Source organism: Chanos chanos, chromosome 11 (assembly GCF_902362185.1).
Source record: "Chanos chanos chromosome 11, fChaCha1.1, whole genome shotgun sequence".
Classification (NCBI taxonomy): domain Eukaryota; kingdom Metazoa; phylum Chordata; class Actinopteri; order Gonorynchiformes; family Chanidae; genus Chanos; species Chanos chanos.
In genome coordinates, this window is record NC_044505.1 from 2,125,001 (window position 1) to 2,152,500 (window position 27,500).

Below are 27,500 nucleotides of genomic sequence, written 5' to 3' on the forward strand. Positions count from 1 at the left end.
CACTGACACTTGGCCGTTATACAGTTTTATACAGAACTGAAGCAAAACTAAATGACTCTGCATTTGGCCTGGATAAATCAAGGTTAAAAAATGTAAGACACTAATCTCAGGAGTTCTTAGACTGCATTCCTTTGTTTGGCAGGGATTTAACTCCACCTAGTGGTCTAACTGAACAAATACCCGTTAGTGCAGAACTGGGAGGCAAGGGGTGTTTTTAGTGTTTGTTTGAGAGCTGTTAGACTTCCTGTTTGTGTTTACACTGACCGCTCTGTTTGTTTTGTTCTGTTTTTGTTTTGTTGTTGTCCTCCATCAGCAGAGTTTGTGACACCGCGTGCAATTCTGACAGGACACGACTGTGAGGTGATGTGTGCCACCGTGTGTGCCGAACTCGGTCTGGTCATCAGCGGCAGCAAGGGTGAGACACACACACACACACACACACACTCTCCTACACACACACACACACACACACACTCTCTCCTACACACACACACACACACACACACACTCTCTCCTACGCACACACACACACACACACACACACTCTCTCCTACGCACACACACACACACACACACACACACTCTCTCCTACACACACACACACTCTCCTACACACACCCACACACACACTCTCTCCTACACACACACACACACACACACACACTATATGCTCATGACATGGCCATTATCATGCATACATTCATTTATACAAACACACTCTCATATATACACAGCCATACACGCACAGACACACACACACACACACACACACACTCTCTCCTACACACACACACACACACACTCTCTCTCTCCTACACACACACACACACACTCCTACACACACACACACACACACACACACACTCTCTCCTGCACACACACACACACACACACTCTCTCCTACACACACACACACTCTCCTACACACACCCACACACACACTCTCTCCTACACACACACACTACATGCTCATGACATGGCCATTATCATGCATACATTCATTTATACAAACACACTCTCATATATACACAGCCATACACGCACAGACACACACACACACACACTCTCTCCTACACACACACACACACACTCTCTCTCCTACACACACACACACACACACTCTCTCCTACACACACACACACACACTCTCTCCTACGCACACACACACACACACACACACACTCTCTCCTACGCACACACACACACACACACACACACACTCTCTCCTACACACACACACACTCTCCTACACACACCCACACACACACTCTCTCCTACACACACACACACACACACACACACTATATGCTCATGACATGGCCATTATCATGCATACATTCATTTATACAAACACACTCTCATATATACACAGCCATACACGCACAGACACACACACACACACACACACACACTCTCTCCTACACACACACACACACACACTCTCTCTCTCCTACACACACACACACACACTCCTACACACACACACACACACTCTCTCCTGCACACACACACACACACACACTCTCTCCTACACACACACACACTCTCCTACACACACCCACACACACACTCTCTCCTACACACACACACTACATGCTCATGACATGGCCATTATCATGCATACATTCATTTATACAAACACACTCTCATATATACACAGCCATACACGCACAGACACACACACACACACACTCTCTCCTACACACACACACACACACTCTCTCTCCTACACACACACACACACACACTCTCTCCTACACACACACACACACACTCTCTCCTACTCACACACACACTCTCCTACACACACACACACACACACACACACTACATGCTCATGACATGGCCATTATCATGCATACATTCATTTATACAAACACACTCTCATATATACACAGCCATACACGCACAGACACACACACACACACACACACTCTCTCCTACGCACACACACACACACACACACACACACACTCTCTCCTACACACACACACACTCTCCTACACACACCCACACACACACTCTCTCCTACACACACACACACACACACACACACTATATGCTCATGACATGGCCATTATCATGCATACATTCATTTATACAAACACACTCTCATATATACACAGCCATACACGCACAGACACACACACACACACACACACACACTCTCTCTCCTACACACACACACACACACACTCTCTCTCTCCTACACACACACACACACACTCCTACACACACACACACACACACACTCTCTCCTACACACACACACACTCTCCTACACACACACACACTCCTACACACACACACACACACACACTCTCTCCTACACACACACACTACATGCTCATGACATGGCCATTATCATGCATACATTCATTTATACAAACACACTCTCATATATACACAGCCATACACGCACAGACACACACACACACACACACACTCTCTCCTACACACACACACACACACTCTCTCTCCTACACACACACACACACACACTCTCTCCTACACACACACACACACACACACTCTCTCCTACTCACACACACACTCTCCTACACACACACACACACACACACACACTACATGCTCATGACATGGCCATTATCATGCATACATTCATTTATACAAACACACTCTCATATATACACAGCCATACACGCACAGACACACACACACACACACGTACGCACACACACATACTCATTCATTCATACACCCACTACACAGACTCTTAAACGGGCACCATACACAAATACATAATACCAAACACACACACCCCCACACACACATACTCACACACACCATACACAGATACATAACCACACACACACACAGAGGCTCGTATAGAGTGTCACTAATCTGACTGTTTTCAGTATAGTAAAAGTACAACCTTTACTCAGGATGTTTTACTGTAATCATGTCATTTAACCGTGTGTGTGTGTGTGTGTGTGTGTGTGTGTGTGTGTGTGGCAGAGGGCCCGTGTCTGATCCATTCTATGAATGGCGAGTTGCTGCGGACTCTGGACGGCCCAGCTGGGTGTGTGCGTCCGCGCCTGGTCCTCAGCTCCACGGAGGGCCACTGTGTGGTTTATTACGACAAGGGCCAGTTCTGCGTCTTCACCGTCAACGGCAAACTACTCTCTCACGTAGAGGTGGAGGAGAACGTCAGGGTAGGTCCAGACACAAACACACACAGATATATTTACATATGTCTGACTGATGAATCTGGTCTCACGACAACACAGGATTAGGAAGTTGGGTCGTGTTTTTCTTAAGAGTGTCAGGTGACTGCTCTCTGTTTTATCTGCCACACTGAGAGACTGTGGTGTACCGACACAGCCGACAACTCTCTCTTTCCTATTCTTCTTCCTCCTTTCCCTTCTCTCCCTCTCTCTCTCTCTCCCTCTCTCTCTCTCTCTCTCTCTCTCTCCCTCTCTCTGTCTCTCTCTCCCTCTCTCTCTCTCTCTCCCTCCCTGTGTTTCATCAGTGATGTTGTCTGAGTGGTGATTAAAGACTGGTGTGCATGTTGAATTCTGCCTCCAGGCACTCTCTCTCTCTCTCTCTCTCTCTCTCTCTCTCTCGTGTCTGTGGTGCTGTCAGGTCAAAGGCACAGTGCTGGGTCTGGACCCCGTGGGCCCCGGTGCCCTGGGGCTGTGACTGGACAGAGTTAGTCTTTGATCAGGACTGGAGCAGACTGGCAGGAGGCCTGTGAGAGGTCTGTGACCTGCTGAAGCTCTGTGTGTGTGTGTGTGTGTGAGTGAGTAAGAGAGAGAGAGGACACATTTGTCACTGTCAGCCAGAGAACGACTGCCACTTTTCTCTCTTACTCTCTCCTTTCACTTTTCCTTTCTGCTGGGCCTGGGAAAAGTGACCGTGCTCACACCTGCTTCCCATTTGGAAGGCCAGCTCTGTCCCAGGCTCCTGTGCTCCAGGGCCCTGCCGCTGAAGGCCTGATTAGCATTCTGTAATGTGCCATTTGTTTTCAATAAACTGTTCGCTCCGCGGGGCCGTCCGTCTGCGAACCAAGGCGGATAATAATCGATATCTGCCCGGTTGGGTCTCTGGCATCAGTCAGAGCCTGTGACTGTCCGTCTGTCTTTCATTCTGTGTAGAGTTTTGCTCAAAAGGAGGGAATTGTGCCCCTGACATAGTTAAAGCAGCTCTAATGGAAAGTGAGGCTGGGTGTGTGTTGGGGGGTGAATTTGAAACAGTTTGGAAATGTTGAGTGTTTGTGAGGGTTCCTGAGCCTGCTCTGGTCCATGGTTCTACAGTGTCTGTTTTTGGGCATGTCTGCCCAGCCCCGCACACTGCAGTAAAGTCCTGTACTGTCAGACAGAATTAAAGACAGCCCCCTCCCCCCTTTCAAACACACACACACACACACACACACCCCACCCCCTGTTGCTGTCTGAGGGCCGAGACTGCTTTTTAACGTCCGTCTGTGGACGCAAGGATTAATTTCACCTGCATGGCTCTCACAGCGCAGCAGGACCTCAGCAGAAATAAGTGTTTGTCCTGGCTCAGTCTGCTCACTCTGCCCTCTGCATGAGTGTATGTGTGTGTCTGGTGTCAGTGTGTACGTGCGTGCGTGTGTGTGTGTGTGTGTTTTAAGGTGAGGGGAAGGACTTTGAGTCATCGTCTGACAGGACATTAATTTATACATTCGGGGGCAGAAAAGATTACACTCTGGGGCAACCCACAGGACTGTGTGTGTGTGTGTGTGTGTGTGTGTGTGTGTGTGTGTGAGAGAGAGAGAGAAAGCGAGAGAGAGAGTGTGTGTGTGTGTGAGAGAGAGAGAGAGAGTGTGTGTGTGTGTGTGTGTGTGTGTGAGAGAGAGAGAGAGAGAGAGAGTGTGTTTGTGTGAGAGAGAGAGTGTGTGTGTGTGTGTTTAGGTTAGAGTAACCTTTTTAGCAGATTTGTGTTCCTGTGCGTACACAGTGGACTGCATTAAGGACTCTATAAATTGAGCAGCTCTGTCTCCCTAGACGTAGCATGACCTGAAAGATCAAGTGGAAAAAAAGAAAAGGAGAGAGAGAGAGGGGGGGAGCTGTCTTGTCTTCTGTTTGGCGTCGCCCTCGGCAACATAGCTGTTAAATGTCAGAGTGTTTTTTGCAGTATCTCCGATATTTGAGGCCTGGTAGTCATCCAGGGATGTGGTTCGGCCCAGAAATCATGTAGATTTACGGCCAGAATCGAAACCGTGCCTGCCAACATCAGCAGCGCCGCACTCTCGGAATCTGAAGCTCCACTCGGATTCTGGGTTTGGACTCGGGGTTCTGTCTGTGTGCCATCGGCAGTGAATGTTGTTTTAACGTTGCTGGAACATTGTCATCGTTGTTCTCTCTCTTGGCTGGGTCTGTGATGAAAAAGACATTTTTGTGTGTGTGTGTGTGTGTTTTTTTCTTCTCCTCAGTGGGCCTAAGTTGGGTAAGTAAATAAATCTGAGAGAATTCCAGAGTGCGGCAGAGAATCACGCTAGGGAGGGCTGTGGTTTTCGCTCGTTAGCATTCGCCTCCGATCGTGACTGATATAAAGGGATGCGGCGCTTCCCACACTGAAACCCGAGCCGTAATTACACACAACTCCTACAGACACCGAACAAATCAAACCAGGACAGGCGCCCCCTACAGACACAGCCGTCACAGCGCACTCAGCCAAGGCTGGCTGTCTGACTGGAAACTGAGGGCCTGTGATTGTGTGTGCATTTCTCTAGGATGAGTTCAGTGGCTGGAGAGTGAAAACCAGGCCAGAGAAAATGTGAGAGTGAGAAATAAAGAGAGAGAGAGAGGGTTATAGGCATTCCCAGTCCAGTGATAACAGACTGCCACACACATACGCTGAGCGTGTGTGAAATTCTGTCTCTGTTGTTTGCTCTCTGATGTATCTGTTATACGTTATGAAATAATCGTTTCTCAGATCTTGACGCCTTTGGATTTTTTCCTGTTCTGTATGTCGATGTATTTCTTGATACATTTGTTCTGTTGCTCTGGGAGAGTAAATGGGTGATTTTTTTGGGGGGGGGGGGGGGGGTTCGGACCCATAAAGCGGGCTGGTGAGAAGAGATTAAATCAGAGAGAAACAGTGAGTGAGGTCAAATGAGGGGGGGTCTGTCTCTCAGAGAACCCCCCCGCACCAGGGATCCTGTCAGACGTGTAAACATTACTGTGTTTACCTGCATGTGTTTGGACTGGGAGAGTCTGTTATTGCTGACTTATAGTTAGAATACTTGTATATGTTTGAGTCAAAGTACGGTTAGAATACCTGCATCTCCATCCCCAACCACTGTCACTGAATTGTATGGCAGATAAATTATTTGAATAATGATATGGGGTTCACTCTGGTTTCTAGTACGAAATTGTTGTCAGATTTAGCAGAAGCTCAGTAATCACTTACTGTCCATGGGCCATGTTGCGTGTGTGCGTGTGCGCGTGTGCGTGCGTGTGTGCGTGTGCCCGTCTGTACTCCTGAATGATGTGTCATTCCCATTGGCTTTGTGCTTTGCGGCGTATAAAAACACCCCCCACATGTTTGCTGTGGTATATTATGTGCAGTTCCCAGGGGGACCCTTTAAAGTGTAACACAGCCCAGATGAGCACAGGAAAAACCAGATGAGCTGACATAAATCTGGCCTGTCGCCGCGGGATACCATCGCTGCTTCGCTTTTGGCTGGGCATGCCAGTGGCATGCTGGGAAGGATTGCTAGAAGTTTTTGATTGGTTAGGGGCTCCTTTGACCTTCTCTAGAGGAAAACACACAGTAGATGGGGGCCCTTTAGGAGCCAGTCGGGCCACGGTTTAAACCCTCTAATCGTCAGCCAGGCCCGAACGGCGAACATTCATCACTCTGTGGAAAAAGGCTTTACTCCCTGGGCCAAGCCAGGCTGTGGCGTCAGGAACAAACCGAATTCCACACTGGATGCTTATCTCGTTTATTTATCGCCAGGCACTATCAGAGAAAACGGTCATGTCTAGAAACCCTCTGAGATGGTTCATATAAACTCAGCACATGTGCTAATGCAGCACCGAAAAGGCAAAATCCTCATAACCATGTGCAGCCTGGTTTTTCAGTGTTTGTATGTCCGACAGTGTGTGTGTGTGTGTGTGTGTGTGTGTGTGACTAATGCTGTGATGTTGACTCTGTGTGTGTGTGTGTGTGTGTGACTAATGCTGTGATGTTGACTCTGTGTGTGTGTGTGTGTGTGTGTGTGAGACTAATGCTGTGATGTTGACTCTGTATGTGTGTGTGTGTTCATCCTCCTCCAGGCCCTGCTGTTGAGTAAAGATGGACAGTACTTGCTCGCGGGTGGTGATGGAGGAGTCCTCTCTGTCTGGCAGGTTCACAACCTCAAACAGCTCTTCACTTACCCAGGCTGTGACGCGGGGATTCGCTCCATGGCCATGTCACATGACCAGAGGTAAGCCAATCATATGGCACCTGACTGTCCAGACAGTCATAAAAACACAGCTGTGTGGTGTGTTTGAGTGAATGATTTATAAGAATTATAGCTTAATAACTAAGCTTCACTGTTGCATCGGAGATCAATCATTCTGAAGGATTCTGTTCAAATCCTGAATAAAGATCCTTGAATTCTATCGGTGAAATTTAGTTCCTGCAGTAAGCTCAGTGTCCACCAGAGGGAGACACTCCCTGTGGGAGGCAGAGCAGTGGGTCACACAGAACAGAAAAAATCCTTCAGCAGAGCTAATTTCAGCATTGACACAGCCTGCTTTTTATACTTATGTGCATTTGATCTTATTAACTTTTTTATAAAACTTTTTAATTCCTTCAATGAAAACAAATGGTAGAAAATGACCCTGTTTCTCTCTCCCCGTGTGTGTGTGTGTATGTGTGTGTAAAGGTGCATTATAACTGGGATGGCATCTGGGAGCATTGTGCTCTTTTACAACGACTTCAACAGGTGGCATCACGAATACCAGACCAGATACTGACCCGTGTGACACTGAACAGAGTGGATCACCACGGCACCAGAACCCAGCCCAAGGCGTGGCCGTCCTGTCCGAGTTTGAGGGGCACTGTTCCTGTACTCACACCTACTCCATGTCTGAATGTATTCACAATACTCAAAGAAGAAGACTATTTTTAAAATGAATATCTATATATATATAAATATATATATGGGCATTGATATATTTTGTAGTTCTTATGAAATTTCATATATTAATTAAATCGTAGGGGAGGGCTTATATACTTGTTTGAAAGAGGATGGGAAAAAAAGAAAGAAAAAAAATCTATTTTTAGCTGTTTAAAAGTCTATTTTCACTTCAACCTCCTGCTAAATAATGGGTTTGAGTGATCCTACAGCTAGAAAACTATATTTGCGATTATTGTCCATATAGAGAATCCTTATCTTTGTGTGGGTGAGTTCTGTTTGTTTTGGGGTTTGTTGTTTTTGTTTTTCCATTGACCGGGTTTTCTGAGGAGAACCGCCGAGGTCCACAGCTTTTGCGACGGTGGAGGCGTCCCCGTTTTAGACAGAGCTGGGCTGCGGTTTATGGAGGTGAACGGTTCATTTTCAGAGTGAAGCAGCCACAGACACCTCACCGAACATCTACGTTTTTTCAGACTTTTCCTGCTTTAGATAATCGTCTTCTCTTGGTCTAATGTGTGTCCTGGTGTTGGCTACAGTAATGCAGCTAACATCCTTTAATTTTGACAATTTTTTTTGTTTGTTTGTTTGTTTGGAAGCTGACATGTCTTTGTTATGCTGACCTATGATGAGTCTATATCTATTACCATGTTCAGGGGTGGAATTTTCAATGGGAATACGAGGACTGAAGTTGATTATGATTAACAGGGAAAGGTTGGGGAAATCCTGCAGTTAGAGTGTGTGTTGGTTGTTGAACAGAGCTGAGCTTTCAAAGGTTTGGTTCCTTGTTCTCTGTTTCCAACTTTTTTTTTTCTCCCCCTTCTTAGTGTCCATTTTTGTCATGTTGTACTGCCTCTCAACTGAAAAAACAAATCTGTTCAGAGGGGGGGGGGGGGGGGGGGGGGGGGGGGGGGGGTGTGGGATAGAAAGGAAAAGAAAGAAAGAGTCCGGAGCAGACGGACTCTATTTGTCTCCTGGAATTCCTCACTACATTTTAACTACGGAAAGAATCATTCCTCTTTGGTTTGGAATCTCAGCGTGAATTTGATGACTACTGTGTTTTTATGTTGCCACTCAATCCTTCTGCAGTCATCTGGGATGAGTGTCTTTTGACGTGTGTGATGAATCCCAAACAATAAAATATTTTGTAGTTCAAAGTGTTTTCTGTGTGATTTCACTGCAGTGTGAGAGGTGATCACAGCTTAAATGTGGGTTTGTCCATCATCGCTATAACATTACATAAATATCACCTTGTCTGCTAGACGTGGGTATGGGTGTGGGTATGGGTATGGGTATGGGTATGGGTGGGGTGGGGTGGGGTGGGGGGGGGCGGGGTGGGGCAGAAGAGAGATAAACTGACAAAAGAAAAAGACTCTATCGTGGACACTTTGGTGGTGCAGTGGTTAAACACACTTCACCCTGTGGCTGAAGTTCCAGGTTCAAACCTCAGTGATACCAGCAGGTTCAAAGTATGTCCATCATAACAGAAAAATACCATTTTTTTTTTTTTCTGCTTGTTAGGGGAGTTCTGACATCATTTGGGGGAAAGAAAGAAAGGAAAGAAGAAAAAAAAAAAAAAAGATAAATGTCCAAAAAAAAGCAAGCTAACATCAGCACTCAGGTGGCAGAGTGGTTAATGCCACTGTGTCTTGTGGCTGATGTCAAGGGTTCGAATCTCAGCATCACCACTGGTTTTAAAGTCTATGTCATTTTGCCTGCCATTCAAAACAAGGGGGGGGGGGAAAAAAAGATAAACGTACCAAAAAAACCCCTCACTATCGATGCCTGGGTGGTGTAGTGGTAACTTCCACTGCATCCCATCGCTGAGGTTGAGGGTTCAACTCTCGGTGTTACCACTGTCTGGGTCAGGCGTCACAAATGGGGGCGTGCGGTGTGCGTCCGTGGGTTGGCCAGCTGCAGGTGAACTCGAGGGTGGGGAGTACAGGCCTGTATACGCCTGCATGCTGGCCACCCCTTCTGGATGCATAAGCATGAAAGTCCATTACAGAAACCTCCAATGTAGCCCTTTCAAAGCTGAAATGGCTACATTGGGGGGGGGGAGCTCAGTGCAGCCCCTCCCTCCCCCCCCTACAGACTGGATTGAGTTCTCAATGCACTGATGAGTCAATTAAATTACATGTGTACAGGATGAAGTTGTAATAGAGATTTTATTGCATTTGAGTATCCCTAATACAAAAATGACAAACACATCTAACTTCACAGTTACTTTCAAATTTAGACCATCTATTTTTGCTTTGCCTTGAAACTAGTTAGACTTCAAGACAAATCTAGTCTTTTGTCTGAGAAAACTAGTTTTCTCTTGTCAGACTTCAAAAGTAGTCTAAACTGACCTCTAAATTGATGACAAAAATACAATTTTTTTTTTTTTTCCCCCCTCCCCTGCAAACAAACATCATAGCCTCAAGATATCTCTTTCTCTCATGGCTAAACAAGACAGTATTTCTTTTTTTTTTAAATGATTTATGACAGTAGCATTGATTGATTGATTACACCACATGGAAACATCCAAGAGCCTAAAAACCAGTGTTTGTCTAGACTGTGCTGTAGCAGAGAAGAAACCTAGAGAGGCTGATAAATGCAGTGTTCATGCAGGAAAAGCGTTCTGATGCAGCAAAGCAACAGAGCCTTAAAAAAAAAAACTGAGCATTTTGGAGCCAGTGCAGCACAGTCAAGACACATCCTCCCCCCCCCCCCCCCCCCCCCCCCTCCTTCTAATCCTTGTTCTCAGAGCTGTACAAATAAAACACTTTGTCTTTGCCCTGTGTGTTCCTCAGTATTGCTGATGTGTGTAAAGGCAGGCAAATCAAGAGACAGCAGTTTATACCTGCAGGTTAAACACAATACTCATTAGACCCACATCCATTCACTCTCTCTCACACACAGAGGAAAGGCAGGCGGCTCAAGTCTTTTTTGGCGCATGATACAGAATCCTTAAGTCAAAATTCCAGTCAAACCTCCACCAAAAACACATCAGTAGAAGAAAAGGAAGAAAGTCACAAAACTATTATTCAAGTTTCAAAAGCTGCTGGTTTTCAAACCCATCTTTTTTGCCACTCTCTCTCTCTCTGTTTAGCAGAAGGTCTTAAAACCACACTGATGCCCACAACCAACAGAGTGAACCAGTCACACCACAATCACCCGGACACAAAATGTATAATCACACAATCACAGATCAAACCCTCCCCCATCCTCACTACCCCAAACCCAGCTGGACCATTTTACAAAGCGTAACTGTACAAATCCACAGAAATATATACACAGGCCTCCAAGCACATGAACAAAAAAAAAACAAACAAAAAAACCCTCCCATCCCTTGTTAAGCGACAGCAGCGTACACAGTGGCATCATTGACTAAGGGAGTGTATGAAGCTGGAAGCAGATAGCGCTGGTCCTACAGCCAGCCTGCATAGAGACACATAATCACAGGGCTAGAGGGGGGAACTGGGAGAGCTGGTGCTGAAGCTAGAGATAGCACAGCTAGAGAGTGCACCTTATTTAAAACTAACTGCCTGACCTTTAGTGACATGGTCAACTTAACTGGATCTGGGAAGAGAGGAATACTAGGTTTGGTTTTAAACATGCTGTAATCATCTGTGTATTTTAAACATATGTAAATACAGTAATTGTTTCTTGTTCAAGTGACTGCCTATTTATTGGTACCAGAAAGACACTAATTTGAAAAAACACAGAGATGGAAAAAAAACCTGACTACTTCAACTGAGCCAAGACGCACTGGAAACCCCCCCCCCCCCCCAGTTGCTTCCTCTACTGTTTTGTTTTGACACTGACGCTACTATTCCTCTCTCTCACATGCACTGGCCCCCAGCATCTCCATACCACAGAGAGGGGAGAGTGGAGGAGAAGACAGGATTGAAGAAGGAGGTAAAGGAGGTGCAGAGGAAGGAGAGGGGAGAGGAGGAATAGGTTGGACAGAAACGGGAGGGTTTATTGGGGGCGGCGCGTCGACAGCTCCGGGGTTTTGGGGGTCCTTGGGCTGGTCTGAGGGGCGTCTCCTCTCGGTTGGGGTCGAAGCAGGGCACAGTTTCCCGGGAGGAGGCGAAAAATTCTCCTGAACACGCCGCGGCACCAGCTGGATGTTCACCTTATCGAGAGCCGTGTTCTAGACGTCGACACAAAGGGGGGGGGGGGGGGGGGGGGGTGTCAGATCACACACTCACACAACCCACTGTTTACACAGCAAAGATAATCTGACATCAGTCCTTAGTTTTAGTTCCTCTAAACACACAGGCATGAGGACACATCACCATTTACTCTTCATCCAGAAATCTCTCATAACAAAACTACAACCAGCCAGTGTGTGTGTGTCTCTCTGATACACACACCTGTGTTTATTGGCTTTACTCCTGCAGAGTGACAAAAGTCATGTGCATATGAACATTGACAAATGAAAACACTGAGCATCTTACTGTGATATTTAACACACTTCACTACCAAAACAAAATACTGTCTGCATGCAGAGTGGGGGAGAATGGAGAGGAAAAACACGCCCCAGGGAGACAGAGAGAGAGACAGGCCGTTTATCCCTTCATTACAATCAAAATAAAGCACAATTTTCCATATGGAAATTTGTTCTGCGTTATAATTCATTAAGTTTATCCACTAGTTTGTCCATCACGACACGTTAATGGTATTCTATATATATATATATATATGTTTATCTCTCTATACGGCACATCGTGGTATTTCTACTGGGCGTCTTCTGGTCACTCTCCCCCAAACTTAGATTCGGTTAGACTGTGTTACCGGTCCAGCAATATTAGCAGCATAGCATTGAGTGTTAGTACATACCATTGCTTTGGAGCTAATCAGTGGATAGCAATGCAGGCATATAGGCAAGTAGGAGAGGGAGGAAGCAAAGACTAGTCTTACTGACAGAGCACAGACACACAAAATAAAAATCACACAGTGTAGTACTCAACACAATAACACTGTTTAACCACTGATCTCAGGTCAGGTGTTCCTGTCAGACGCAAACCCGGCAACTGGCGAGACACACCTGACCCAGGGTGAGTATTTAACGGCAAATAAAAGACCAAAGCAGCAGAGACTGGCTAAAATTCAACACCACAGTTCTGTAAAACACTGCAGTTTCTCATTTACCCTATAGCTGTGAGAGAAGTCCGTGAATGAGAGGAGTCAGTAATCCTGTATTCGTATTACGCTAACATGCTAATTACAAAACACACGTATGTTATCAGGCTAAGCGCGATTACAGACACTTCTCACTAGAGAACTCCTCACAAACTAAGAGGCTGCTTAACCACAACAGAATTATACAGCTCTTCGTAAATTTAATACTTTCCCAAGCTCTATGGTAATGTCTGTACCCAAGGATATCTTGATATTTTGATTCGAGTCCCCGCGCAGTCACAGTAAACGGCACTGCAAAATGAGGTTTGACCACATGGTGGCGACAAACCGCTGCTGTGTAGACGATTACCTCCGCACATAAGGCAATAGTTTCACGTTATTGTGACAAAGTTAATTTGTTAAAGTCGGTGTCATGTACTAAATCATTTTGTTGTTTGTAACAGGGCAGATCAAATTGGTCGTGTATTTCAACCGACACCCGAGGCAATTTTTAACCGACAAAGATCAACTTTTTACTTAAAGGAAGAAATTTGTATAGCGTCCTCTCTTAGCACGCAGCCCTCTGAGAGTTTGGCAGTTTGCAGTGACAGCGCTAGCCTCTAAATGATGAGTGAATAGAGGAGAGAAAGCAAAGTCTTCCCTTAACACTTTAAAGTTTAGCATGGCAAACAAAACTGTCAGCCACACACACTCGCAGAACACTAAACACACACACACACACACACACTGAGATTTGACAGCAGTAAGACTGAGGAGTTCACAGACAGACAAACACAGAATGATGGACGGAGGAGAGGACGAAAAGAGGGGGAGAGAGAGAGAGAGAGAGCGAAAGAGAAATGGGAGGGAGGGGGGGCCAAAGTGAACAGGATCCCCCCCATAAAAACCTACGCTAGCCTCTGCTAGCAACGGCATGCACTTTGAGAATACCACAGGGGGCAAAGCAGCAGTGCTGGGGCAAATGCCTCTGAATCAAGAGCCCCAGATTAGATTGGATTAGGATTGAGATTAGGAGTTATTTTGGATCACTGTACGGAGAGTGAGAGAGAGAGAGAGAGTCATACAAATTCTGGTCATTTGTACCCGGCTTTGGTTGCAGGTCTCTCCTGAGGTCGTAGGGGTGTAGGGTGGGGGGTCAGGAGGACAGGGGTTGGGGGGGACAGACGAACAGATCTGCCCTCACAGCTCAAACTGCCAATGAAATGTATATCAGTAAACAGCCAGACACTGTCCCCAATCCCAACACACACTCCTGCTCTGAGGAGCAGTGCAGACTGTACCAGTGTAGACTATAGGAGTGTAGACTGTACCAGTGTAGACTATAGGAGTGCAGACTGTACCAGTGTAGACTATAGGAGTGCAGACTATTGGAGTGTAGACTATAGGAGTGTAGACTGTACCAGTGCATAGGAGTGCAGACTGCTGTACTCCCACAGTGTGAATCTGCTGCCATAGAGAACAGTGAGTTTAGACCTAAAGTCTAAGAATGTACAGTGTCCAGATATAGTCACAGGGCCCTGCAGTGGTAAGATTGGCAACATTCAAAGAGCAACTTCTGTCCTGTGAGTTCATTAAAGGCAGAGCTAAACATTTTAATCTGTCCCTCTCTCCCTCTCTCACCTGGTTTTTATGGTCAGTGAAATGAATGGTGGACACTACAGTGATCTACACACTGTGAAACAATGACTGGTTGCTAGGAAATGCATGACAGCCCATGAGGGTTGCTAGGATACTGGGGAGGGGTGTGGCCTGTTGGGAATGAAGGGACAACATTTCCTGTCGCATCTTGGTGTGACAGGATGTTAGGGCATCCGGAGGAAGTCACATTTACAACACAGACACACACACACACACACACACACACACACACACGTACAGACATACACAAACATACAGACACACAAAGATACACACACACACATACAGACACACACACACACACATTTACGCCTTAATAAACTTGAGACAAGCATATGTTGTCCTGGTCTGGCCTCTCAGGTCAGGAATGACTAATCTGATCTTTAATCTGAAAATTATGTAAGTGAGTATAAACAATACTGTCCACTGACTGAATGGGAACTGCTCCTGTGTGTGTGTGTGTGTGTGTGTGTGTGCGTGCCTGTGTGTGCATGTGTCTCAGTGACTCCAGACAGAGCTGTATCTGATCTTTGTTAAGTCTTTGGAATTAATCTGGTGAGACTACAGCAAAAATATTTGCCTTAAAAAAGTTTTTAAAATGTAAAGGAATAAGTCTCACATCTAACAACAACCTCTAATTCTGATTAATCAGTGCTGAAAATGTGTGTGTGTGTGTGTGTGTGTCTGTGTGTGTGTTCTTACCATAATAACAGACACACCAGCAGTGGTGTTGCTGTGTTTCTGCGCTGTATGGAAGTGCTTCTTCAGTTTACCTGTTACCTCCACCTTCATATTATTTTCCATGGCAACATCCTCCTGCTGCAAAACACACAAACACACATATTTATGCTGACTCTCTCTCTCTCTCTCTCTCACACACATACAGACACACACACACACAAACAAACTTGCACTGTCTTACCTACACACAGACACAGTTGTTCTGTCAAACACTGCCACAAAACACCCGCACAACAAAATTCACGTTAATAAAGCTTGTTCAAACACGGCTGTATCAAGCACTCTTCTACACACACACACACACACACACACACACACACACAGACTTTTACCGTGACCCAGGGATGACACAGTACATCCTCGGCTGTGTATCTGGCCTCTACATTCACCTGCAGCATCCGAGTGATCAGCTCCTACACAAAACACAAACACACTAAGATTAGACCTGTGCACACATACGCGCACACACACACACACACACACACACAAAACACTAAGTTTAGACACATATGCACGCGCGCACACACACACACACTAAGATTAGACCTGTGCACACATACGCACACATACACACACACACACACACACACACACACACACACACAACACTAAGATTAGACACATATGCATGCACACACACACACTTAGATTAGACAGGCATGCACGCACACACACACAAATTAGACACAGACTTTAAATATAACAATAAAAGTGAGGACTTGCTTCAGAGTGGAGGTGCGTGGGGAGGAGGTGGGTTTGTATATGAAAGAGGAGGTGCGTGGGGAGGAGGTGGATTTGTATATGAAAGAGGAGGTGTGTGGGGAGGAGGTGGGTTTGTATATGAAAGAGGAGGTGCGTGGGGAGGAGGTGGGTTAAGATGTGCTGAGGTGGACAGATGTGGGTAGTGAGAGTTGTCTTAGAGGCCTTGAAGGAAATTCTCCTTTTGAACCTCTGTTCAATTTGTCAGTGGCAGTACTGATGATAAGTAGTGGTTGACCGCCCTCTCAGGCATGAAAAAGGTTTGAAATGGTTTATTGTTGTGATTGGGCCACGTGGAAAAATGAACACGTAGTTAATGGCACTCACTCAGTGTAAAATATGTCTAACAGCGGCAAAAGCAACCAGCATACACATCATCCTTATGACGGCATAAAGTCATCAGACTAAACTATGACTACAACATCTGTGACTAAAACTAGACTAAAGTTTAAATCAGGTTCTGCTGACTAAAACCTGACTTAAACCAAGGTAATATAGAAGACTGAGACATAAGAAAAACTAATTACAATTTTCAGTGTCAAGACTAACACCAAAACTAAATTGAAAATTCCTGTGAAAACTGTCACTGTCTTGAAGCTACATGGTGAATAATTGCATTAAAACAAAAGAAAAAGCACATTGCAAGGCACTGTGTCGCAGAAGTAGAGGCAGAGAGAGAGAAGAGTAGGAGAGTGGGAGAGAGAGAGAAAGACAAGTCCTAAAATTACCCACATCAGTCATGTGTTATCTGCCCACACAAGTCAGGAATGACCCAGTCTCCAGATACACACACGCACACACACACGCACGCACGCACACACATACACCACACACACACATACGCACGCACGCACACACACACACACGCACACGCACACACACATACGGAAACAGAACACTAGTAGACGTGGATGTGTTTGACAGAGAAGGAAAGTGGTGGAGTGATTTAAAAAAAAAGAGGAGGCAAGGTGTGTGAGTGTGGGTGAGAGAGAGAGAGAGAGTGTGAGTGTGGGTGAGAGAGAGAGAGTGTGAGTGTGGGTGAGAGAGAGAGAGTGTGAGTGTGGGTGAGAGAGAGAGAGAGAGAGAGAGAGTGTGTGAGTGAGTGTGGGTGAGAGAGAGAGAGAGTGTGAGCGTATGAGTGTGGGTGAGAGAGAGAGAGAGAGAGAGAGACGGAGAGTGTGTGAGTGTGGGTGAGAGAGAGAGAGAGTGTGTGAGTGTGTGCGTGTGTGTGTTGTATACTTTAGCAGAGTCAGTGATGTTGTCCCAGTAGGGGGCAGGGAAGTCCAGCCGTCCCAGTAGAATCTGGTCAAACAGGTCATCCTGAAGGTTATTCTCACTGTAGATGACAACACCACACACCTGTTAATACACACCCACACACTCTCTCCCATCGCCACAAGCCTGTTACACACAACACGCACACACACACATACACATACACACGTGCATGGACACAAGTGCACATGAACACACACACACACACACCTACACGCACACACACCCTTGATTTGGCATAACTATTCAAGGGCAGATGAAAGAGAAAGCTTAGAGAAGATTAAGCAGCAGGGTGGTTGGTGTGTGTGTGTGTGTGTGTGTGTGTGTGTGTGTGTGCGTGTTTGTGGCCTGGGTCTGTACAGAGACTATAGTGATACGTATTCAGGTAATAATGTGGGCGTGTATGTATATGTATGTACCTGCGGAAAGGGGGGAAACCACACAGGAGAATGTAGGTGATGACTCCTGCCGCCCAAATGTCCACCTTCAGCCCGTAACTATGACAACCAGCACAGGTTAAAAAAAAAAACACGTTGGGAAGGTCAGGTAACCATACAGAAAAAGTCCTCTTAGTCTCACACAGACACACACAGACACACAACTCAAAGCTGTGCAGGTTTATCCATACAACATTAAAACATGTTCTGCCACACACAAACAAAGAGAAATAACAGAATAACAGTAACAACAGTAGCACCAGTAAAAGCTTGAGTTGCAGTGTTGTTATGGAAACATTTTCTAAAATTGTAACAGTTATGATCTGTAACAGTGTTACAGTGCAGTGGTCAGATAACATTACAGCGGTAGAGGAGTCTGTGCTATGGTAAACAACAGAATTTCCTGCTGTCTGAGATAGTCATGATCCTGTCTGTGAACTGGAGAGGTCGGTAACAGGGTCCAGAGTGAGTAACTCAGGCCTGGGGTGTCTCTGCTCTTACCCAGACTCAGCGATGATTTCGGGGGCCACGTACGTGGGCGTCCCACACACGGTGTACAACGGCCCCTCCACCACTGTGGCCAGGCCAAAATCACCAAGCTTCAGAGACTTCGTACCATCTGGATACTCACACACCTTAGGGCAAACACACACACACACACACACGCACACACACAAACACAGAGTCAGACACCACCTTTGTCTGCGGACTGGTTTGCCAGAGGGTTCTACCACCATAGGGAGTTGTCTTACTATTAGGGCAGAGGAGGGTTTTTTTGACTGGCTTGGTGACGTTTACACTAAACATAAAGGTCACCACCACAGGCCCCTTACCGTCCCCAATAAACACGGTGTATATCACCTACGTTCATTTAACTGGGTAAAAGAATGTAATCTAACTGACACTCAGAGTTGGTGTGTGTGTGTATGTGCGCATGTGTGCGTGTGTGTGAATGAAGGCATTGGGAGTGTGTATACCAGCAGGTTCTCTGGTTTAATGTCTCTGTGCACGATGCTCATGCGATGCAGGTATTTGAGTGCTCCAGCCAGGTTAAACACCATAGCGCTGGCATCCCGCTCTGTGTACTTAGTGGACGAGGTGATGGCATCAAACAGATCTCCACCCTGTGCAGGAAAAAAACACACCACAGAACAATGCAGTCAGCAGAACAAACCAAAACAGGAAACATAAAGGAGTACTGACTGCAGGGCCCTGTGTCTGTGGAGTGTTCAGAATGTAACAGGCAGTGGTTGTCATGGAGATTTTAAGTTCTGATAGTTCGGATTGCCTGGAGTTGCCATGGAGACGCAGTTCTAATTCTGGGCAACATTCTGATTCAGGAAGGCTACCATGGGAGTATGGAGTTATATATCTGTAAAGTCCTCTGCTTGTGATACAAAGTTATGATCATGTCAGGCACACAGAGTAGTGAGTGCAGCAGAGATGTGAAGTTCTGGCTGTGAGATTGGTTGCCGTGGAAACATAGAGCGTTCTCATTGTGACACTTCTGTGAAGTATTCTGATTGTGACAGAGATCACGAAATTCTGATTACGAAAACGGTTGCCATGGAGATGGTTGCTGCGAAGTACCTTGACCAGCTCCATCACCAGGTAGAGCTCGCTGGGCGTGTCCACCTCCTCAATCAGCATGATGATGTTGGGGTGTTTGACCCGCCTCAGCACCGCCACCTCATTCTCTATCAGGTGCTCCTGTTCAAATACAAGTGTCAATCAAACACCTTTAACAAATCAAAAAGCCTTAACACTCTGCAGCAATCACACAAACCAAACATGTTTTAGAGAAATGTGAGAATAGCAAAGGCTTCGTCTGAGTAACGTCGTAAAAACGTGTTGTCTGTGCAGGTTCTCTCACTCTCAGCTGTGGTCAATAAAACCAGCAGGGCCAGGAAAACTCCTACTGTTCCAATTAACACTTATTGGATTGTCCAAAGTGCTAGAATGTTCTGTGCTTTTCTGAGTAGTTCCTAAGCTACATCCTTTGGGGGACACTAAAGGAAACAGGAAAACCATTCCCTCAGTTTGAGTCGTGATGATTCCGGCTCTGTGGGTGTTTGGTTTGTTACGGCTATGACTTCAGCTGACAGAAAACTCAATACCATATATCAGAGGAAAAGCTGAGAGATTCAGTCGTGGGACGGCCTGAGTAAAATGAGTATCGACTCCGTGTGAGTGAGGGAAGAGTCCATTTTCATCCAAAGGTCAGTATGAATGCTGGAGCATTCCCACTAAGCATTCCCAGTGAATTAAGGGCGGTAATGAATAAAATATGCTCTCCTCCTCCAACGTGAGATAAACCAGATTACACAGATCAAACCTGCAGGTCATTACACATCTTAATGGGTCATGAATAATTCATAAATCAATAAACAGTCCCTGCCCACGAGGGGGACAGAGTCAGACTCACTTTGCCTCTGCATTTGGCCTTGTCGATAATCTTCAGCGCAAACTCCTTACCAGAGGATCTGGCACGCGAGAGAGAAAGAGAGAGAGAGAGAGAGGGTGGTTCAGCATAACAGACTGTTCACTCTGTCTGAGACCTCCCTGTTGGACTGTTCACCCTGTCTGAGACCTCCCTGTTGGACTGTTCACTCTGTCTGAGACCTCACTTTTAGACTGTTCACTCTATCTGAGAATTCACGGTTAGACTGTTCACTCTATCTGAGAATTCACGGTTAGACTGTTCACTCTATCTGAGAATTCACAGTCAATGTGTTAACTAAATTCTCCTTACCTGAGAATTCATGACCCGGACGTACTGGTTGTATTGTCATAATACTCAATCAATGCAACATTCAAAGTCATCCAAACAAAACTGCACTACAAAATGAGTCCGTAAACAATAAAGAGATTAAACACACACAGTATCTCTGACAGGGTCAATATCTCAGCGGTCCGTTTCCTTAATCTGCTCTGATTGGTTGAAATTACATTTACATTTTACATTTATTCATTTTTACAGACGCTTTTATCCAAAGCGACGTCCAATACAGACAGAGAACAAAACCAATCAAATAAGCACTGAGGAGCGGATTGTTGCGCAAGTGCCACCGCTAAGTTCATTATCAGACTAGACACACGTAGATAAAGGAAAAGAACAGAGTGATCTAAACCAGCGTTTATCAAACTCCGGTCCGCGGGCCGGCGGCGGGGTGGAGCGAGGAAACTGCCAGGTCCCGGCCCCCTCGACTGAACCTCTCACTTTGAAAATATTAACAATTGTAAGTGCCGGTCCGCAGAGCCCTGCCGCTGCGTCACTCAAATTATGCTGGGTGCTTCTGTCACTCCCCAGGTGAAAATGGTCACATTTTATTCAAGACTCTAGGATGTTAAGCATTCCAGCCCGTGAGAACTTGCTTAAAATGTTACTATTTTCACCTGGCCAGTGACAGAAGCACCGGGCATAATTTGACTGGCGCAGTGGGGGGTTTTGCAGACTGGCAGTTCCCTGTCGCGGGCCGGCGTGTCGTAGTTTGAGAAACACTGATCTAAACTGTCCTGTGCTGAGTATCTCAGTACTAGACTGATCTACATCATAAAGAGAGTCAGTGCCCATAGGTCAGTATAGGCAGAAGGTTTTTGTCTAAGATCAGACAGGAGTCAGAGAGCATGGTGTCGTGATTACCATGGTAACCCTTATGTTAACTTAACAGTAACTTGATGCAGCTATTTAAAGATCAAGTATTAAATTCTCATTGGATCCCTCTAACGTTTACAATTATGTAAATGATGTTAAATTTGAAACATTTAACAAGACTCACCGCTCAACACACTCCTTCACCACAGCAAAATTCCCATCTCCGATAACTTTACCAACTTTATATTTCTCCAAGATAGAGGAACTGGTTGGGTTTCTGTTGCCGTTAACTGCAAGAATTACAAAAACAGAAAAAAATGACACTGTGAAATATGATTGAAAGTAGAATGATTGACTGTAACTGTTTCATGGAGCATTGTTCACGGATCGATCGAGTGCTTAGACCAATCCTTATGACAGTGCAATCCTTATGACAGTGCACCAGTGCAGACCGGTGTGCTGGATGTGCCAAAATGCCTGTCTGTTGGTTGGCAGTGGAGATGGTGACTGATACTGTATTTACTGAGAGAAAAACAAACCAAGGTCACAGCATAGCAGCCCCGCTGAGCGTAGCAGTTCACAGGTGTACCTCTGTGTCATACTGGGCACCTGTGTGTGTGTGTGTGTGTGTCAGAATGTGTGAGTGTGAGTGCAAGTGTGCGTGGGTATAAGTGTGTGCGTGTGTTTGTGAGTGTGCGTGTGTGTGTATGGGGGTGTGGGTGTGTGTGTGTGTGTGTTAGCTGGCATTAGACCAGCACGTATAAGCAGTTTTGAGTGGCCTGGAGTGTTCTGAATTTAGAGACACATGAGCAAGAGTAAGGTGAGAGAGAGAGAGAGAGAGAGAGAGAGAGAGAGAAAGGGAGGGAGGGAGGGAGGGAGAGAGAGAGAGAGAGGCACTTACCCTCAGGGTTCATATTGTTAGCGTGTTGCGGAGGTTGCTCTGAGGAGCCGTTCACATTGGTAGCAGAGGAGTGATGGGCAGGAATCTAAAAGAAAGACAACAGAGAGAGAGAAAGAGAGAGAGAGAGAGAGAGAGAGAGAGAGAGAGAGAGAGAGAGAGAGAGAGAGAGAGAGAGAAAGAGGGAGAAAGAGAGAGAGACAGAGAGAGAGAGATCCATAAGCCATGGGTGACTTTAAATAATATCCTTGTCCCTGATACACAAACAGAGCAGATTCATAGTTATAAGCACTAACAGTAGGCATAATGCATGAAAGCTTTCTCATTTGTAAGACACACTGATGTCACTCAGGTGAAGCCTGATCATGTTGATTATAACTGTCTCACTACTGCAGAGGACTGGACTACGTCCCCTTGACAAATCAATGGCAGTATGAATCAGTGGAACTTTATGAATTGAAATAACAGCATATGGACTTAAGGAATGATAAGCTAGCCTCAACCCTTATGGAGACTTGGAGCAGTAAGATGATGAAGGTTAATTCTATATTCTACATGCTGGCATGATTTGGCAGAATGAAGCTAATGTGTGTATTAGAGTACATGTTTAGCAATAGCTGTGTAGTAATGAGGGCAAGAGCTATAGAGAGAGACCCAATAATGAGAAATAAAATGACAGCATTTTTAAACTTTAAATGTATAACTTAGGCACTACTGCACTGAACTGGCAGACCCAGGTCCTGAGAGACACTGTATTGCCTGGTTTCTACAACCTGAAATCCTCTCAGGTAAGTAATGAGAGCTAAGGGGCCCTGGATTCTGGATTGTGAACCAGATTTGAGTCTCTTGGGAGCCTAGAAGACCAGTTAGGTATGCTGTAAACCTGCAATAAACAGTCGCCCTTCAGGACCTGGGTTGAGACGTGCTTCTACAGAGAAGCAATGCTTGGTAGTACCTTGAGTGCTGGGCGGAAAGGGTCTCCCATCCGCTTGTTGCAACTAAACTAAAAGCAAGTGGGAAGATATTTATATAACCAGTCGGATGATGATGCATAGAGTAACAGCTCTGCCCTTCTCTCTAAAGAACAAGGTGTGAAAAACATTTATGACAGAGAGATCCCGCTGGGGCACTTTCAGTCACACGCTCTCCCTTTCCGAGAGGGCCGCAACGACGGGAAAAAGGACAATGAATAATTTGGTGAGACCTGCTTCACTCCATAGATCTCTGAGAGGGCGATGTTCTCCCCTCTGTTCATCTCAGCGTCTTTTTGGAGTCTTTCACAGGGCGTCTCTGACATTCTGATTTCCATTAACAGACACTGCTGTGTAATTTAGCAGTGACGTACTTCATCCAGCAGAAATGAGCGTTTTCAGAGTGAGTAATTTCCAACAGCTCCAGACAGCTGACCTGGCCTTTCCTTGAATCCGCTCTGTGTGTGTGTGTGTTTTATCAGAAATGTTTTTATTCCTGTTCATAAATGCAGATGTTTTTGTTTTTCCCCTTGAAGGTAGTGGTGTGAACCTCCCCCCCCCCCCCCCCCCCCCCCCCCCCAAAACTTGTCCTGGCTAATGGACTACTGGCTTGAACCTTTACTGTAGCAGTAAAGCCATCTTACTCCCTACCCTTAGGTTGGTGCCGGGAGGCCAGCACAGGGTGAATCAGATACATATATCCAGTCAGAACCTTGTAACACACGGTAAAATGAATAAAATTTAATTCATGTTACAATGTAACAGTAGCATGAAGTATCAAATCAGTCAACCAATCAGTTAATCAACTGAAAGAACACCTCACTCCTGAACTAGAACCTGAATCTGATTGGACAAAAGTTACACCAGTGAAACTTACCTTGAAGTTGCGCATGCTTCGGGGGCTGGTGGGGGAGGGGCTAGAGGACTTGGTGGATTTGGGCGTGGTCATCTGGCTGCTGGAGATGCCGTTCACTGTGGGAGGTAACCGTGACATATTTTTTCACGGGCTTATGGCATCATATCATTTTAAACTACGAGTTCAAAATGTTTTACAGTCAGTTAAAATTTCAGTGACAGTTTTCCCAGCAATAGAGACAAAAACTAAACGTCTCTGAACACTTATTCACTGCCCCTGTCAGTTTCTATTCAGTGAGAACTGCCAGCAGTCAATCATAATGACAGTGAAAGGTAAAATAAAAAATAGAATTTTTTTATGTCTGTTTATGTCCGAGGGGCTTTTCATGAAGCAATGGAAAACTGGTATCATTTTGCCAGTGAAAAGGTTCTAAGTTCACACTGAGAGAACCAGTCTCCTTGGTGTTTAGAATGGACTACAGTTCTCACATGGATCCTCTGATTGCACCCTGCCATCACGGCAGCTCTGTGTCAAAGCCGACAGCGTCAGCATTTAAGAGCACATCATCTTAACCACACGAGATATGTAACAAACACACATCAGCTTTGGACCTGTGTCCTCAGACTAACTCTCATCCACAACACACCTGCCTCTCACAGAGGGATGCGTTGGAACAGAAAAGAATAGGAAGTCAAAATAAAGACAGCGTGATATAATATGGAACAGCTTTCTCTCTCCTTACACACACACACACACACACACACCTCCAAACCAAACTGGTTCATTCTAGATTAAGCAGTAGTCCCATACACACCAGCACAGCGTGTTCACTGTTAACATAAATAAGAGGTCTAATTTAAAGGTGATGTGTCCACTACATTCATTGCAGTCAGGGGTAAAATATGTGTGAGAGTAGAAAGGTTATCTTCACTCAGGGAGTCCCAACAAAGCCTTTCAGACAGACGAAGTCTCTATCTGCTGTAGTTTTAATGGATGCAGCCCTGCTGGAAGAGCTTGTCTGCGTGTGTGTGTGTGTGTGTGTGTGTGTGGACACAGTCAGAGGGCACAGCTAGGACACTGTACCCAGGTGTCACCCTAAACAGCCGTCCTGATCTGGGCGCAGGCCCTAAAAGGATAACACGGAGCGGATTTGACGACATCTCCTCCAGGGCATATCGAACAGGCTGCACGTTCCTTTAAACGACTGGGTTTTTAACAGTCAGAGGTCGTAATGACCGCAACCTTTAGGCAGCTTGTTAAGCCCTCTTTCTCTGTCTTCAGGTTAAAATATAAGGTAGTGAAGCCATAGCTATAAAATCAACAGTCAAGAGACTCACTGAACCAAGATGCTTTGTACGGCCAGTGTGCGTTTTTGGTCTAAGCATAGGCTTCTTTAGAAGAACAAAAACAGAGAGAGAGAAAGAGAGAAATTCTGCTTTGACTCTTCGGTCAGTCAGGGACTGAGAGGAAAGAGACTTCAGATGTTTCAGCAGGTCCTTCAGGTCACCCTCCAGGTAAAATAGAACGTGTCAGGTGGCATCAGACACACGGCAGGGGTGCGGAAGGAAAAATTCTAGGAAAAGCCAATCCGATCGCACCGGATCTGTTGACTTTCCTAGACACACGTGCTACTAGGTATGATGGGGCAGCATCCCTTGGCACTGGAGGGGGGTGGGGGGAGTCAGATCGAATTATCCAATCACAGACAATACAGCAAGACAGTGGAACCTGCCCTGGGTTTGAATACACTGCACGACTTTGGGTAGATTAGCTGCATGTTTGTCAGAGTCTGGACTGCGGCCAGTCAGTCGACAGGCTTTAGGGCTAAACAGAGCTGCACGTGGAGGAGGTGCACTGGGAGGAGGTGCTGTGGTAGAGTGCTCTTAGCCTGATTGAATGCAACAGCGAGGAGGTCAAGAGTCAGAGGCAGCATGCTCTACAGAGAGCAGGAGTGGACAGCGATCCACGTTCGCCTCTCCTCGCCGCCAAACGCATTCCATTAACAGGACGGTTCCGGAACTCCGCCAACATTCTATCACTCTCTTTAGAACTCATACGTATGCATCACTGCAAACCTGTGGGGAGCAGGAGACCACACAGTGAAAGACCGGGGTAGGTTATGTAACACGCACCAGGTGCTGGAGAGTTATAAAGCGTATTATGGACACATGAAGGACCCTCACCTTCTACTGCTTTTATGTGGAAATGTAATAAAATAATAATGATGATGATAATAGTGACCTGGGGATTTGACAGGAGACTGACTGCTGGTGGAATAGTGCCCCGTCGCTCTTCTCACTGTGTGGACAGAGAACAGAGAGAGACAGAAAGAGAAATGAGTCAAAAGAAACACACACAGATACAAATAAATCAGTGACACGTTTTTTTGTTTGTTTATTTTTGTTTTTTTGTTTTTCTAATTCATGCTGCCAAAATGATGCCAGAATCCTGACAGGCAGAGTTTGTAAAACACTCATCGCTCTTATCCTCCTACACATTTTATCAAAACAGTGAGGCGTGACTTCAGCTCACAGGCACAAATCACCAAAAAGAACCACCTCCATCCCACCCCCCCAAAAAAACAAAGAGTTATAAAGGAGAGCATTGACCTGACTCAGTGTGCCATTACTGTGAACAGACAGAGAAAGAGAGAGAGAAAGAGAGAGAGAGAAAGAGAGAGAGAGAGAGAGAGAGACAGAGAGAGAACACCAGACCAGACATCAGAAATCAAAAAGATCCAACGAGATCTCTGCAGGTACAACCATTTTTTTCATTTCACTACAAAATTAATCCAATCCCAGTGCTTCCCTAATATCCACCAACCGTTACATCACCACCACGGGGCCTTCACTGCAGAGTTTTAATGCATTCGTGTACGAAATGCTTATTAATAAATGGATTGGCCAAAAGCACATTACATCATACACGTGATGGTCAAAACCATGCGTCAAGTTCTTCTCACAGCGGAGCACCTCTGCTGACACAAGCTCTCCCCCAAGTCAGAGGCTGTGTCTGGCACTGACACTGAACCCACCGATGCCTCTGCATCTCTCCACTTTAACACTCATTCAGCGGAGAGGCTGA

General features: G+C 45.8%; 2 protein-coding genes across 3 annotated transcripts in view; one reads left to right on the plus strand and one right to left on the minus strand.

Moving 5' to 3' along the window:
• lrba (LPS-responsive vesicle trafficking, beach and anchor containing) overlaps positions 1–8,946 on the plus strand; it is a 232,867-nt gene extending 223,921 nt beyond the window's left edge. The window contains exons 54-57 of the mRNA XM_030787677.1: positions 314–415; positions 2,980–3,176; positions 7,269–7,420; positions 7,865–8,946. Of these exons, the coding sequence (XP_030643537.1) occupies positions 314–415; positions 2,980–3,176; positions 7,269–7,420; positions 7,865–7,955 (542 nt within the window). The 3' untranslated portion in view covers positions 7,956–8,946. The remainder of the gene's footprint in view (positions 1–313; positions 416–2,979; positions 3,177–7,268; positions 7,421–7,864) is intronic.
• Positions 8,947–15,520: 6,574 nt separating this feature from the next.
• Positions 15,521–27,500, minus strand: part of dclk2a (doublecortin-like kinase 2a) — a 44,144-nt gene continuing 32,164 nt past the window's right edge. Inside the window, exons 5-16 of one of the 2 annotated variants that reach the window (XM_030787919.1) lie at positions 26,658–26,714; positions 24,438–24,532; positions 22,593–22,677; positions 21,876–21,981; positions 20,522–20,579; positions 19,687–19,806; positions 19,074–19,220; positions 18,598–18,731; positions 18,079–18,156; positions 17,624–17,720; positions 15,958–16,038; positions 15,521–15,703 (exon numbers count right to left, since the gene is read on the minus strand). In XM_030787919.1, coding sequence (XP_030643779.1) covers positions 15,533–15,703; positions 15,958–16,038; positions 17,624–17,720; positions 18,079–18,156; positions 18,598–18,731; positions 19,074–19,220; positions 19,687–19,806; positions 20,522–20,579; positions 21,876–21,981; positions 22,593–22,677; positions 24,438–24,532; positions 26,658–26,714 — 1,229 coding nt within the window. In that variant the 3' untranslated portion in view covers positions 15,521–15,532. Of the gene's footprint in view, positions 15,704–15,957; positions 16,039–17,623; positions 17,721–18,078; positions 18,157–18,597; positions 18,732–19,073; positions 19,221–19,686; positions 19,807–20,521; positions 20,580–21,875; positions 21,982–22,133; positions 22,173–22,592; positions 22,678–24,433; positions 24,533–26,657; positions 26,715–27,500 lie in introns of both variants that reach the window. The other variant, XM_030787920.1, reaches the window with a different exon arrangement.